Source organism: Microdochium trichocladiopsis, assembly GCF_020744255.1.
Source record: "Microdochium trichocladiopsis strain MPI-CAGE-CH-0230 chromosome Unknown B0I36scaffold_3, whole genome shotgun sequence".
Taxonomy (NCBI): Eukaryota; Fungi; Ascomycota; class Sordariomycetes; order Xylariales; family Microdochiaceae; genus Microdochium; species Microdochium trichocladiopsis.
In genome coordinates this window covers 4,177,771-4,192,860 of record NW_025763546.1, presented here as the reverse complement: position 1 = coordinate 4,192,860, position 15,090 = coordinate 4,177,771, and the positions used below count along the sequence as shown (strand labels likewise).

The 15,090-nt window shown below is 55.9% G+C and overlaps 4 protein-coding genes across 4 annotated transcripts; 2 read left to right on the top strand and 2 right to left on the bottom strand.

Annotated features, from left to right (window-relative positions):
- Positions 1–1,334: 1,334 nt before the first annotated feature.
- On the top strand, positions 1,335–3,854 carry B0I36DRAFT_265319 (quinate permease). The gene is made up of 2 exons (XM_046151197.1): positions 1,335–2,358; positions 2,429–3,854. The coding sequence occupies exons 1-2, from the start codon at positions 1,762–1,764 to the stop codon at positions 3,503–3,505; spliced, it is 1,674 nt and encodes a 557-aa protein (XP_046016005.1). The 5' UTR covers positions 1,335–1,761; the 3' UTR covers positions 3,506–3,854.
- Positions 3,855–4,168: 314 nt separating this feature from the next.
- Positions 4,169–6,087, bottom strand: B0I36DRAFT_319335 (uncharacterized protein). Its single transcript, XM_046153401.1, has 2 exons — positions 5,914–6,087; positions 4,169–5,830 (listed from the first exon to the last, which is right to left on the bottom strand). Exon 2 carries the CDS (start codon positions 5,746–5,748, stop codon positions 4,264–4,266), a length of 1,485 nt encoding a protein of 494 aa, XP_046016004.1. The 5' UTR covers positions 5,749–5,830; positions 5,914–6,087; the 3' UTR covers positions 4,169–4,263.
- A 4,008-nt stretch (positions 6,088–10,095) lies between these two features.
- B0I36DRAFT_319334 (uncharacterized protein) lies at positions 10,096–12,562 on the top strand. The gene has a single exon (XM_046153400.1). It carries the CDS (start codon positions 10,537–10,539, stop codon positions 12,085–12,087), a length of 1,551 nt encoding a protein of 516 aa, XP_046016003.1. The 5' UTR covers positions 10,096–10,536; the 3' UTR covers positions 12,088–12,562.
- Positions 12,563–12,603: 41 nt separating this feature from the next.
- Positions 12,604–14,035, bottom strand: B0I36DRAFT_382523 (uncharacterized protein; the record flags this gene model as incomplete). Its single annotated transcript, XM_046160918.1, has 3 exons — positions 12,604–12,827; positions 12,978–13,298; positions 13,387–14,035. 3 exons carry the CDS (start codon positions 14,033–14,035, stop codon positions 12,604–12,606), a joined length of 1,194 nt encoding a protein of 397 aa, XP_046016002.1.
- Between the last annotated feature and the right edge of the window lie 1,055 nt (positions 14,036–15,090).

The following is a 15,090-nucleotide window of genomic DNA, read 5'->3' as shown; positions in this document are numbered from 1 at the left end:
TTCTCCACGGAGACCGCCGTGGTGCGGCTGAAGAGTTGGGATCGGCAGAGGGCGGAGAGGATGCGTCTGAATGGTCCCGCCCCACCCCGAACGCTTCGTTGCCAGCGCGTGTTCTCTGACTTACAGACTACGAGGCCCCATAAGAAAAGTGAAGGACAAGGTCTCGTGTGGAGAGTGGGGAGGGGGTTCTAGAGCCCATCAGACGCTCCCCGCAGGAATTTCAAGCAAGTGGGGAGGCGGAGGTTGGGGAATGCGTTGTTTTCGTGGGTTCGTATTGTGTCAAAAGAAATTCTGAGATGCAGCCCCTCCCGTGATATTGCCTAGTGTGGTGAATTGGGTTTGACTGACAAGGGCTCACGAAGCCATGATGGACGGCTGTGGCTCTGCTCTGTGGGAGCACCGACACGGGGGCTCTGTCGACTCGAGGCGCAAAGTCTGAATGCAGCTGGCCATCGGCCAGAGTCTGCCGTCGGGGGCTGCCTGAATGGGGAAACGTGGGAGAAGCGGCGCACCTACGGGGCTCCGCGATAGGGGCAGGCGCCCACGAGGTGGCAGCGGCTCGGTCAGATTCCGCGAGAGGTGGTGGAGCCATCGTGCGATTTGTGGCCGGCAGCACGCCTGCATCCAGACAGAAGGGCTTCTTGGCTCCTTGGCATCGCGAGTGAGATGCCGCCCCGGCCATGGACTGCTGAGTAGACACACAGGCATGTCTTGCAACTGACTGACCTGTTCGTACAAGGCGAGGATGACGACGACGCAGAGAGAGGCAGAAAGAGGCAGATGGGCGGGATGAGGTCACCTTGGACGGGGTCCAAGGAAGCCCAAAGGCGGAAGGCGCTGCCCAGGCGAGGGCAAGCACTTGCCGAGCAAAGCTTGGGGGCTCTTGCCGGGAATTGGCACTGGATTGGCGGCGCTGGGCAGGCTTGGGAGGGCGAAGCGACACGAAAGAGAATCGAGGGAAAGAGCCGTTGGCGGTGGGATGGACAGCCAAGACCCCGAAACCGGGTCGTGTGGCTTGCAAAGGTTTGCGCCAAGTCGCTTGGCAGGCGCGCTTGGGTAAGAGAACAAACGACAACCTTGACTTGCACACCACACCACCACCACTAATTAGGTCATTCCAGCCTAGTCAAGGGAATTTTCCACGATGCGATGGGGGAGACCAGGCATGCCCATGTCCATGCCCATGCCCATCTCCGCAGAGACGGACTGTGCTGTGAGGGGAACCCCCCCGGGTCGAATCGGCGGGGCCCCTCACTGGACACTCACTGATGACTGACTGACTGACTCCAGCCAGTCACGTCCCTCCCAATGACACCGCATCTCTAATCAAGCGCGTTGGTTGACTCGGTGAGCCCGTCGACTGCTCGCTCGCTCGCTCCTGCTGCTCCATCGCCACCACCGTCGCCGCCGCTTGCTCGCACCAGCCATGACCAGGCGCCTTGGCATCCCCAACCAGCTTCTCCACGGATGCCCCTCCACAATCACAATGTAGCAGTCCTGTCCAGAGGTATCCCTACCCCAGCTTCGTGTCTGGGACAGGACTGGACCGCCATGGCTGCGACACCACACACATATATATTCCCCCGCTCCGCTGCCTCTCCTCTGGCCTCGTGACCTTTGTGTCTCTCCAGCCTCGTGCCGTCCACCTCCCCCCTTCCTCTCTCTTCATTTCTCTCAGGATCTCAACCCTTCCCGAGTTGTCCCCCGCCCCTTCCCAGCAGAGAGCCTGCTTGCGTCTTCGTCAGCAACCCACTGCCCATCATGGCCGGCGGCCCCAAGAAGCCCATCAATGTCTTCAAGCTCGGCGAGCTCGGCGAGCCCAAGGGCGTCTTCAACTGGCGCCTCTGGTTCGCCGTCATCTCCTTTGGCCTCCTCGGCGCCGCCCGTGGTGTCGACGAGGGCCTCATCAACGGCGCCATGAAGTCAAAGGACTTCCTCAAGCTCATCAACTACGGCTCCTACTCGGACGTCGAGCAGACAAACATCAAGGGCAACATCTCGGCCATGGTCCAGATCGGCTCCGTCGCCGGCGCCCTCCTCGCCTTCCTCGTCTGCGACAGGATCGGCCGCATCTGGGCCACCCGCCAGCTCTGCGTCCTCTGGGTCATCGGCATCGCCATGTTCATGGGCAACAACGGCAGCCTCGGCCTCGTCTACGCCGGCCGCTTCATTGCCGGCCTCGGTGTCGGCCAGACCCCCGTCGTTGGCCCCGTCTACATTGCAGAGATAGCACCAGCGTCGGTGCGTGGACTTTGCACCTGCATCTTCACCGGCTTCGTCTACTTGGGCATCGTCCTCGCCTACTTCACCAACTACGGCGCCCAGATCAACATTGGCGACACCTCCCACGCTCGCTGGGTAAGTTTGAGCTTCTCCAGAGGCATCACCCCATCTCATATCTCATCTCAGCCACTAACACGCGTGACAGCTTGCTCCCACCAGCTTGCACATCATCTTTGCCGGCCTCATCTTCATCCTCTCCTTCTTCCAGTATGAGTCGCCCCGCTTCCTCGTCAAGGCCGGTAACCCCGAGAAGGCCGCCGAGAACATGTCCAAGATCCGCCATCTGCCCATCGACCACCCCTACGTCGTCGCCGAGATCAGCGCCATTCGCAACCAACACGAGGAGGAGCTCGAGGCCACCATGGGCAACAGCTGGACCGGCATCCTCAAGGAGATGTTTCTGGTCCCCAGCAACCTCTACCGCATCTACCTCACCAGCATGGTTCAGTTTATGTCCCAGTGGTCCGGTGCCGGCTCCATCACCCTCTACGCGCCTGACCTCTTCTCTCTGCTCGGCATCTCCGGCACCACCGAGTCGCTGCTCGCCAGTGCCGTCTTTGGCATCGTCAAGTTTGTCGCCGCCATCCTCTGCGCGCTGTTTCTCGTCGATGTCATTGGCCGCAAGCGCTCGCTGCTTATCGGCATCTCCCTGCAGGCCATCTCGGTCATCTTCATCGCCGCGTTCCTCACCTCGGTGCCCGAGCTCGGCGTTGTCGAGGGCTTCAAGCTGCCGCCGAACGATGTCGCGCTCAGCCGTGCTGCCATTGCCTTCATCTACGTCTCCGGCTTCGGCTGGGCGCTTGGCTGGAACTCGATGCAGTATCTCCTGACCGCCGAGCTGTTCCCTCTGCGCATCCGCGCCGTCGCCACCTCGTGGGCCATGGCCCTGCACTTTGCTAACCAGTACGGCAACTCGCGTGCCGTCCCCAATATGCTGCTGCCCGTTCACGACGGCGGCATTAGCCCCGCGGGCACCTTCTGGTGCTTCTCGGCCGTGACCGTCCTGGGCGGTCTGTGGGTGTGGTTCTCGGTCCCCGAGACCGCCGGCCGCTCCCTCGAGAGCATGAACCGCCTGTTCGAGCTGCCCTGGTACAAGATTGGTCTGCACGGAAACAAGGACGCCGACCTCCAGGACGAGGTCCACAACGAGAAGGAGGCCAGCGCCCTGGGCCTCAGCGGCCACGCCGACCACGTCGAGCAGCGCCCTGGCGAGAAGGTCTAATTGCCCTAATACATGTTGGGAAAAAAGTTTCAGGAAACGATTTAACGACGATTATTATGATGTACCTCGACGGGTATGAGCATATACATATATACATATCATGTACGGGCTTATCAAGCATGACCAAGATGACGTGTCTAGGAGGGTTCTCTCGGTCGAATAAATAGACCGTGTCAGCTCGACCCAAATACTTTCTGATCTCGACGGCCGATTGTGCATGTTTGTGATACTCCATGCGTGTGTCAAAGTCGGCCATGATCGTGACGGCCCTGCTGTTCTTTCTTGTAATTAGTTTCAATACGTAAAGAAGGCGAAACTGTAGATGTGAAATATATGGCTCTTAACGCCGACCAGTCTGATGATCACATATAAACATAACGCAACATGCATTCAGAGACACTGCAAGTCTTCATGGATTGATTGTATGCCTTATCGCTGTCTGAAACATAAGAAACGGGAGCCCGGTATGAGCTCGCACGATTGCAGGTCCGTCCCAAAGCTAATGGTGAGTTCTCCTATGGAATGCCATATTGAGTGATGTTCGAAAATTTGGGAGTAGTGCAAAACAAGAGTGATAAGTCGATGCCACTTTTGCACGACTCTAGGCCCCCCTAAATGCCGTCGCGAAGCTGTTGTGGATCACGCCATGGCTGAACGGCCCTTCTTCCAATGAACCCGCAAATATCCTGTCAGTCATGCCGTTAGAATGATCACTAGTTGTACGAAGGCTCTCCATTGGCAAACACTTCGGAAAGTGTCTACATGAACCACGCATTCATGCCAGTGACGCTGCCTGGACCCTGGCTGCGATTAGCGGTTGCGTTGTTGCTGTCATCGTCGAGATGGTTCAGGATCCATTGAAGACAGATCACAAGGAACTGAGCACAGGTAATGATACTCTGCTTCAAAAGCTGAGCACAGGTAATGATACTCTGCTGGCAATACTCCAACGCGATGTAGAAGGGTTTCAAGATGAGATCCTGAACGGTGACACCAGCCGCTTTCAGGACAAGGTAAATTACCAGGATCGAGAGTAGAAACAAGCATGGAAGAACGAGCTTACTGACAAACTCGAAGAGGCGGGCCACATACTTGAAGACTGCGAAGACATCAGAGAGCTCAGGGTAGAGCTCAGTGAGCATCAGCGGCGCTGCATTGTTCCGTGTTGCTCTCGTAGCGATGCCGTTGGTAGTGGATGCAGTAGCGTCGGATGGCTCCTCCATCTGGAGTGTCGCCACATCAATGTTGGGTGTCCAACCCAGGCGACCGATCTCGTCGATCAACAGCTGGGACGGGGGAGCCTTCTGGGCATTGGGGCGGAACCAACCTGGCCACTCACCGTGGGTACTGGCATGCATCATCGCGATTGTCACTGGCTTGGCATGGTTCTTGCGTGGCTCCTGGGCTCTCTCGTTCTGGAGACGTATTCCACGGGGACTGACGGGGGCGTCAAATTCACCTGTACTTTTGACCTCCTCTTCGAGAACCATAGCCATGGGTCCAGCGGCGATGAGGTACAACTCCCTTTTCTCCCGCAAACGATCCATGGCGTACTTGTTGATCTGTCCGAAACCAACTGCCCAATCTAAGATCAGTTGGTAGAATGTCGGTGATGCAGTGCCATTGTCATGCGCCATCGTATCGGTGATTTGGCGCCGCGCACGCGTATTGCTGGGCGGTTGGGTCGGATCGTGATACTGCACCTGGCGCAGCAACCAGGCGATTGTGCTTGGGTGCAATCTCAGATGGTTACCCAATTCTGTCAGCAGCTCTCGCTGTTTGTTCCAGACCTCTTGCACCATGCGCGGTGTCATACTGTTGCGATAGCGGTCGTTCGGATTCACTAAAGCGTTGGTGATCAGTACAGCCTTCGAGCCGACGAGGAGCACGGAAGTGCCACTCGTGGTGTCCATCTTGAGCATGAGCCAGGTAGGGCCGGCCATGGTCTCGAACACCCAGGCGTCTGAAAAGAGAACCCGGTACCCAAGCGATCTCTCGGCACACGCGATGAGCAAAGCAACTGACATAGTGTAGGGTGCATAGTAGATAGTAGTGGCCAGCTCAGCAACTGTGGTTGCGCGTGGCCTGGGGACAGGCCGGTTCCGGATCTGGCTGTCGAGGAGCATCTCGCATGCTGCGTCACGCTCTAACTGAAGAGCCCAGTACATTTCCTGTATCCTTCTGCATGCCAGGCGCTCCTGCTGTCCCAGACCGTCCTGCTCGAGATTGAACTTCGATGCCATGATGTATGATTGAAAGGTCGGCCGACGGTTATTGAGGTCGGCAAGGATATTGGTACTGTAGTTGACAAGCAAGGGCCGTGACCTGTGTAAAAGTGAGAAAGTCAGTCCTCGTTCCAATGATAACAGAGCAGCAGTTTTGGCATTGGAAAAGAGAAGCGAACCCACAGGATAAGAGGTAAGAGGCGTAGCTCGTGGCGTATGTAGACCAAGTACTTATCGTCGAAGTTGCTTTGAATTCTTGTGCCGAAGCTGTCAGCTGTCAGCTCAAGGTTTTTCTGTGTGCAAGGCTTGAGCTGGGGGACAGCGCAAGTCCTGGTAAACAGCGAGCAGGAAAGCGATGAACAAGGTGAAGGTGGCGCTTCAATGGGAGATGTGTTGGGAATCGTTGAAGAAGAGTACCTGGACGCCACGTGATGTTTGATGATGTAAGACGCCCAACTTGGATGACCCGGCAAGACCCTAGAAGTGGCAAGTGTGAAAGTGATGGAGGATGGCGAATAGGCTACTTCTGGTATGAAGGCTTGATCTACAGAAAGTACCTGAGAGCTGAGAGTGCTCGAGGGTGAGACACGGAGTTTGGAACGAGGCTGACCTGGCCAAGGGAGAGCGTAATAGCAGATTGTGAAAAGCGGAAGCAGAGTAGTTATGAAACAAGAAGGTGCTCAAGAAGACGGAACGGAAGAGCAACGGGCTGTGAACGCCACGTGGTGAAAGGGGAAGAGATGAAAGTTGGAGGGAGAGAAGTGACCGGAGGGCAGGAAAGCACACACCTGTAGGTTGCAAACAGTGCGAGAAGACACGTGGAGGCTAAAAGATCAGGAATAAGTCACACAGAGATCGAAGAAACTCTGAGCGGTCGTTCATTAGTGAATGGCCGTAGTGGTTGTGAAGTATGGACAGTCGAGACTCGAGGATGGGAAGATGTTTTCCGAGTACAGGAGTGCGTGCGAGAGAAAATGTGACTGTGAGTCTATGGTGATGTGAAACAGAAATGAGAGTGTCAGAAGCCGAGAGAAGAGGACGGGAGCATCGAAGTTGTGTTGGTGTACTTGTTGTCCGCAGTTGATGTGGTGGTGGTGGTGGTGAGGCAAGAGAGAAGTGAGGTCTTGAAGGAAGGATGGTCTTCAGATTTCTAGCTCGGCTCGGAAAATCATGCTTCACGGAAAAGGTGACACTCCTGTAGCAAGAGATTCATGAACTCACAGAACGTCTGTTGGCCAATGCGTGGGGTTTGCTGGTCGAAGAGATGGGCGGAAGCACGAGCGTGAAAACCGACGTTGTTTTGCACCTGCCGTCGAAGTGACTCCTGAGCTTTTCTGCGAGAAGTAGAGTTGGTAATGCTCGTGTGTGGTTGAAGAAAGAGCTGCGAGGTCAGCAACGGCAGCGGGAAGTGGAAAGGTGTTTTGTGTGGTTGCCAGGCTGACTCTGTGCAAGTGCGAATCTCGCCTTGCAACCTTCTCTAGTGAAGCGGCGCTATCGAGATACCGTGAGCAGGAGCTAATGATGCTCTCAGAAGTCGTTGAAAGGAGAGGTGTGTGGTTACGCACAGTAGTGAGAAGTGCAAGCCAGGGTAGTTTCGGAAGATTGCCAGATTAGCTAAGGGTGAGAGCAAGTATCGGTTTGCAATAAAGAAGCCGCGCTGTTGAGATGCCGTAAGCAGGAGTCGATTTCCTCGAGTTTTCGAAGGGAGAGTGGCGTGTTTAGGATAGCAGCGAGAAGCAATCGACGTGCTCCGGAAAACGTGTAGGGCATTGGAGGGTGAAGTAAACACCGCCATAGGCTGCAGTGTCCCTGCTCTGTGAGCTTTCAGTGCCCCCGAAAATGATCACTAGTCCCTGTCACGCTTTAGGTGAACATGAGGCAGGTGCGCAGTAAAGGGAGGAACGAGTTGCATTACATACCACGCGACGTCTCCAGATTCGTCTGGAGTTCACATGCTCGCCACCTACGACACCAAATCAGCTCTGCTCCAAAATTTTGGACGGCGGCAAACAACACCGCCTCTTGCAAACGGCCTCGCCCTCGAACGGTCAGTAAGAGCCGAATGTATTTCCACGAAACAAAAACAGCACCCTCATCGAAGTCATTCTCTTCGTATTCAGGCTGGTGTTGAATACATTTTCGACGAAGTGGGCCCGTGAATGGTCTTTGCTGGTCATTCAAAGTCCTTATCCTCTGCTACGGAATGCTACGAGAGACAGTACGGGCAGGGCGAGCGGGATGCTGTTGCTACTTAGAGTGGTGAAAGGGCGTGCTTTGATTCGGGTGACAGAGACACGCACGCCGCTGTGTGCTCTCATCCTTGCCCAAGTTTTACGATGCTAGCTCTGATATAAAGTCGTCTCCACGCTATACTAGCTACTCGTCAAAGAACTCTACCACTTACTTGGATGATACTTGTTCAAAGAAAAGGTCGCAAGTAACTGTCACGATCACGAGTATTTCCAGCCAAAGCAAAAGGGAAACAAGGAAGAAAAAAAAATAGGTATCCGGGAATATAAACCATTATATTGGCAGAGAGGCCTGGATTTCATCTACTATTTCGATACCGGAGGCTTATAGGCTCAGCAGAGGATAAAGTGGGCAGATTTAGGTTTGAACGGATTTGGGAAGCGTGCGTAGGCCTGGGACCAGACTAAACCCGGCTGGTGGAAGAGGGGCCGTTGGCTAATATACGCTCTGATTGATATCCCCATGAAAATTCAGCGTTTGACAAAAAGTCCTACACGCATCAGTCCCAAATCTTCCGCGATATGGTTGTGGTGATTGTGATATCAGCGCCGCCCCAATTCTTCAGGGCGAGGCGAGCTGATGGGCTCGCCAGGATCACTGAATGCCAATCTACGTCGTTCGGGGACGCGTGTGTACTGGTGTCCTTTTCTTTCTTCTAAAAGGGGAAGGATGCTGGTCAGGTAAGCAAGTCAAGACAGTCAAGATAACCACGCAAAAGCGCGATGGGGCGCAAGTCTGGCGGAGTGCCTGCCTCTATTCCCGGCTTTAGTTAATGCTTGATGCCAGACGAGGAGACGGCAAAAATGCATGAATAAAGTGTCGAGATCCGAACGGCCCAGACGACCAGAGAAGCTCGCTGGTCCTCCATAACCTCGACCCCAAACGGCGTTAGGGTATCCCTGCCTCTGCCACGCGGGAGATTCTCAATTTCAAGGGTTGGAGCGACCGGGGGAGGAAACAGGGGATGAGCAGGGGTCCAGAGAGCGCGCGCGCGCGGGTTGAGTCCCCTTTCGGTCGATCCATGCCCGGGCATATAATTCGCATGCAGGGTTACGCCGCATGCGTGGGGGGCCGGAGTTCGTCCCGAGGTTGGGTTTTTACGGCATGTGGGAGAGCATTGAAGACCCCTTTTCGGGATAATTCACCGACAGGTTTGGCGTCCTTTTGGATTGTGATTTGCGACTCGGGTACGGCCTTGGGGCAGGTCAGACAAGCACCAGCGCCAGCACCAGCACAATCTGACGAGATATTTTGGCGCGACAGCCTCTTACTGAAGAAGACCAGGGCTGGTGTGACCAAAAAGCGCAGGCCAAAGAGTGGCGCTAGCGTCAGCGATGACAGCAGAGCAGAACCAGGAAACTAGCGTGGAGCGCACTCCGTAAAAGGAATACCAGAGCTTCGCCTGCGTGAGCTTGTGGGAAGCAGAGCAGGCTTTTATTGCCGGCCTGGGCGTGAAGCATGAATAAGCAGCAGCGCTCGTGCTGACGCCACGGATCAGCACTAGCCAGCGTACTTATAAAACAGTGCAACGTGGCCATGCGCAAGACGAACACCATGTACGTCCACAGTGGGAAATGTTTCTGATTTCGCCACGCAGGCGTATAGATAGCGCCCAATCGCGTCCACGTCCCATTCGAATAGGCGACCGGAGGAGTCTGACAGCAGGGGGGATTGTGATGTGCGGCGCTTGCCTAGAGCCCTCTTCATGGAGCTAGGGTAGGTAGGCCTTTTCGCTACTGATGCTTTGACCTCCCCCCCCCCCCTAAAAACCAAGCCTACTGCAGTTTGACGGCGGGGGTTTCTAGATGTCTTTGCTCATCATCTTCTAAGGCTGCCAGCAGAGGACGGTTTCTCACGTTTCCTGTACGGTAACGTCCGTCACAGGGCTGAAAAGGTGGCGCGCGGCTGCAGGAGGAAAGTTTAAGCTAGAGCCGTCCGAGAGGTTCTGGCTGACTGCCACCCCTTGAGTGGCTCAGGCCTGCATGGCGCCATGTCCGTTGCCTGCCCCGGACCTGGCAATTCCCTCCCTTGCCCAGGTTGGCATATGAAGTCAGATCCATGTCCAAAAATCCCCTATAGCTCCGGATCCTTTTGCTCAACCTGACAGACAGATAAGAAACCGTCTTCTTCTTCCTCGTCTTTTCGTCTGGACCACTCCTCATCTCCTGCACGCAGGCACACATACCGCACGAACCCGCTTTGACATCGACCCCATCGACCCATCGACTCATCGCCGTGGGTCCGTAGGACTTCTTTTTCCCATTACCCGCTCAGGCGCCCCCCGGCCCAGCCGCACGCTCGGATTTTGTGAGAAACGAGAGCACGGATCTGCAGGGTTTCCCCTGGCTACCAGCCCGCCGGATAGCCTATCCGAAGTTGATTCGCCCCCAAGTAGTGGCGTGCTTTAGGAAACACACTTGGGAGAGCCCACATCCCAGTAGTTCCCGTGGCCTCCTTTAATCCTTCTCGCGCACCACCCCGTGAAGAAGGGGGAAGACATTCACCAACTAGCATAACTACAACGACATACACAACGAAAGCCTCCTTCCGCTTAGTATGGCTAGCCAGGAGAACCACGACGGCACTGCCGCCGCCGCCGGCACTGGCGCTGTCCAGACCCACCAAGTCATCATCGTGGGCGGCGGCATCACGGGCCTCACCATGGCGCTGATGCTCCAGCGCCTGGGCATCGACTACATCCTGCTCGAGGCGTACGGCAGCGTGACCCCACAGCACGGCGCGAGCGTCGGGCTCTACCCCAACGGGCTGCGCATCCTCGACCAGCTGGGCCTGTTCGAGGGGGTGCAGGCCGCCGCGGTGACGACGAGGTACGCCGTATGGCGCGACGCGACCAAGGGCGGGAAGCGGATGATGACCCGCTCGGCCAGCGACGTGATCAAGGCCCGGCACGGGTACGCCAACCTCTTCCTAGCGCGGCACGACCTACTGAATGTGCTGTACGGCGGGATCGAGGACAAGGAGCGGCTGCTGGTGAACAAGCGGGTGACGAAGGTGGACAGCCTGGAGGACTGTGCGAGGGTGCATACGACCGACGGGACTGTGTATGAGGGCCAGATCGTCGTCGGGGCGGACGGCGTGAGGAGTTTTGTGAGGCAGGAGATGTGGCGGCACGCAGGGGAGCAAGAGCAGAAGCAGACCCAGACTCCCACGACGACGACGACGACGACGACGACGACGACGTCAGAAAAGGCCAGCAAGAAGAAACAGCAATCAAAGTCATCATCACCGTTCGCCATCCCCGCCTCCGACAAGGGCGACGTCCCCTGCGAACACGCCTGCATCTTCGGCACCGCCAGGCCCAAGCCGGGCTTCCACCCGGGCGACATGCAGGCGGTATGCGGCACCCGCACGACCACGGGCCTCATGTGTGCCGCCAACGGCGACATCTTCTTCTTCTGGTTCTGGACCCTTCCCGCCCCGGACAACAAGTGCCCCATCACGGCGATCCCGCGCATCACCGAGGAGGACAAGCAGCGTGAGCTCGAGCGGTGCAAGGACACCATCGTCACCGACGACGGCATGAAGCTCGGCGAGGTCCTCGCCGACGTGAAATTCAGCGGCGTCACGGCGCTGCCGCACTTTGTGCTCGAGCGCTGGCACGCCGGCAGGTTGGTTCTGATTGGCGACTCCGCGCACAAATTCAACCCCCTTGTCGGCCAGGGCGGCAACAGCTGCTTCGAGAGCTGTGCGGCGCTGGTCAATGAGCTCCAGACACATGTGCTGGGTCCGAAGGGCCAGTCGGAGAAGGTCAGCAGCTCGTCCTCTGCCTGGTCGCTCCCGGCGCTGCACGCGGCCTTCTCCGCGGTCGAGGAGGAGCGCATCCCCCGCGTCAAGGAGATGGTGGAGCGGTCCCAGGTGGCCATGCGCCGCGTGGCGTGGGAGTCGTGGAAGCCAAAGGTTCTCCAGCGGTACATTGCTCCCTTACTGCCCCTGAACAAGGTTGTCGACTTTTACAGCTGGTTCATCACTCCCGGCATCAGGCTGCGCGGTGAGAGCTTCAGCCCGCCGCCCGCTTTGGACCATAGCATCCCGTATGAGGATGAGAAGAAGGCACCTCATGCTGCGGTTGCTGCTGTCGCGGCCTGAAATAGTGGCGAAGGGGGAACGGCAGACCGGCCAAAGCCCTGTGGCGAGTAATGCAGTAGAGGCGTGATGCATCCGAGGCTGGTGGCATATTATGCACTTTCTTCTCCGCGCGAGTTCTATACCTGTCCCTTTGACAATTGTTTTGTGCTTCACTTTTGCTTTCAGCGTCTACATACCTATTTAGACCACCGTCACCACCACACAGACATAGTGTGCGAACAGCCAGATTTCCTTGAACAATTCCATTTTCTGCTTCTCGCTCCTCAATCTGTCGGCTCGCTGAGTGTGTCCATGAAAGGCATCGTGCTGTCGAGACAATATGCGCCACGAGTCGCAAACGTGTCTTATCTTTGTCTCCACTTGGCCTTGCCTCGCCATGTCTTGAGTGCCTATGTCTGAGTCTTCTGGCCAGCTCAGAAAGTCGACTCGGTCAAGAGACGTTGTCTCAACTAAGCCGAAAGGACATGTCTCCTCACTTGTAAAGTGGGCAGGGAGTGCAATCCTTCGGAGATCCAATCACCAATCAAGGCCGCCGTATGCTGTGTCCCAACCTCGTAGTTGCTGTCGACGGACTCTTCGCTTTTTTAGCCATGCAGTCATATGCTCCCGACGACCCATAAAGGAGAAGTACCAAGTCGGCTCTCCATGGTCCACTCGGCATTCTAGGTCCCACGGACCCATAGAGGCATGATGCCAATAGTCGTCGTCATTATCCCTCAGCTTGGATACATTGATGCAGTCTAGTGAGCACAAGAGTGGTTAGCAAGGTCGCCGGCGAAACACCGAGCAAGGCCGTGCTGTTGACTCTGAGCCGATCACTATGAGGAGGTTGTCCCCAAGACGGCCTCTGAGGAGATGGATTCAGCTGGCGCCTTGGCCGAGTGACTTACCCAAGCACAGGCCATCAAAGTAGTCGTTGACCTCCTTGGCCGCTTCGCAGATCACACCAGACACATTGACGGCACATCCTTGACAGCTCTCGGGCATATCGTCGTTGTCTACAGTCTTGAGCTTTTGAAGGAGACCACGGATGCTGTTCCGGTGACCAGTCTGCTCCAGAGGCCAGGCTCCGGAAGCAAAGAGCTTCTTCTCGTAGGCGAAGAGCATATGTTCCTTATGGCCGCAACTAGCCATCAACAGCTTCCTGATTGGTAGATAGAGCTCCTTGTGCAATATGTTTCGCAAGCGGCCCTTTGCTGCGTTCAGTTGTTCTGGAAAAGATTCACGTAGGTTAGTTTTTGCCGGCAGGTTATTCATGTCCCCCTCAGCAGTGGCGGGTTATGGTTTTAAGAAGCTTACGGATAAAGTTGGCGGGAACATGTAGGTCGCGTCGCACATCTGTTGGTCTGGCTTCGGTAATATGGCCATCAAAATTGTAGGCCAAAGTCTTGGTGACCTGGAGGAACGCAGTAGATTCGTCGAAAACGTATCCTGGAAGAAGAAGCATTCGCAGATTATTGATATCATATCGAGAGCCTGGACTGAATAGACGACTTTCGTTGCGCTTATACCATTCCGTGAACCAGCTTCGGGCCTGTGTGGGCTCGAAGCCGTACTTCTTCGCGACGGCAACGACCTCCCAGAGTTTGCCGATCGTGGTAGCGGCATAGGTCTCCTCGAGGTCGGTCTCGTGCAAGATGCGGAACCAGACGCCAACTGCGTGGGCATCGTCGCCACGGAGAGTGACTGACGGCTGGCCAGCCTCACGGAATCGTCCCTGGAGAAGGACTCGAAAGTACTCGGTGCGCACAAGTACGGCCTTTTCGACGTGGAAGATGACTTCGTGAATGACGACCTTCTTCTTGCCCGCGGCGTCTTGGATGTCTGCGGCTGCGTCTTGGGCTGCGCCCTTCTTTGGTCTGGGTCCCTCGGGCAAAATGTGGATCGTCAGGTCCGTGTTGCTGGCAATTTGGTGATGCTCGGACATCTCGACGGTGTCGTTCGCCATGTTCCGAACTGTTTTCTTGCGGAGCGTGTGAAGAGGAAGCGGCGAAAAGAACTCGGGTGTTGTCTATCGTTCGTGGATTGTGTGTTTGGAATGTATGGCGCTGCAGGCCAGACACGGTTCATGAAGTTTGGAGACAAGGAGAAAAGGAAGGGAGACGCTGTTCTTGCTTGTGGGAAGGTGCTCTGGCCTCAGGGTTGCATTTGCAAGAAGGTGCGAGGGGACTGTGCTTGCAGCCTGGGGCATTGAGACAAGAGCTTGACATGAGCAACCGGTAGTGACTGGTGCAGGCTTCACCATCACCTCACTTCGCTCTCACAATGATATGAAGTGTCTTCTCAGCAATGTCAGTCAACGTGTTCTCAAAGACTAATCTGTCCGCGGCGAGATTTCCATATCATTTACCAAGGATTTGGAAGGCATCTGGCCTTCACCTGAGTAGATGTGTGGCAGACCCTGGACATCACTCGCTGTCCTTCCCAGTACTGCAGAACTCAGCAAGCCTGGATCCGCCGAGAGACTCACGAGATCTCCTGGTGGAAAGACTGAGGGAGGATAGTGATATGCCTCTTCCTGGGCCAGGAATCACGGCCGATCTATGGTTAGAGAACAATCGCTTTCAGGCTTAGCGACGCCATTTTTCACTCCTGCGTGCCTGCAACTTCTAAGTAAAGATGGCGATTTGACCTCTGTGAGCCATATACTATTGATCTCGCACCCCCTAGTCTTCACTTCACGCCTCAAGCTTTCTACAGCACGTTGGTGCTTGTTCTCACAGTTTCCAGATCCGCAGTACAGCCGAATCTGCGATGGCTGCCGAGCTGCCCTCGTGTGCTCAATCACAGTCTTCTCCAAAACACTGGTGCTGCAGCATTCTCTGAATCAATTCCCTCTCATTGAATTTGTCCGCGGGAACCGAACGTCCGGGCTGACATATGCGATCTTAGCACATGGCTTGCACAGCCTCAAAAGGAGGCCTCCTCGAGATCACTACATCAGCACCGAGACGATGACAATTCCAAACCCTCGTTTCACAAAAGCCCCATGAAGCACTGCCT

Coding starts and splice junctions, on each gene's coding strand:
- B0I36DRAFT_265319 (XM_046151197.1), top strand. CDS start 1,762: ATGGCCGGCGGCCCCAAGAAGCCCATCAATGTCTTCAAGCTCGGCGAG. Junction 2,359..2,428: donor ACACCTCCCACGCTCGCTGG/GTAAGTTTGAGC, acceptor CACGCGTGACAG/CTTGCTCCCACCAGCTTGCA.
- B0I36DRAFT_319335 (XM_046153401.1), bottom strand. CDS start 5,748: ATGGCATCGAAGTTCAATCTCGAGCAGGACGGTCTGGGACAGCAGGAG.
- B0I36DRAFT_319334 (XM_046153400.1), top strand. CDS start 10,537: ATGGCTAGCCAGGAGAACCACGACGGCACTGCCGCCGCCGCCGGCACT.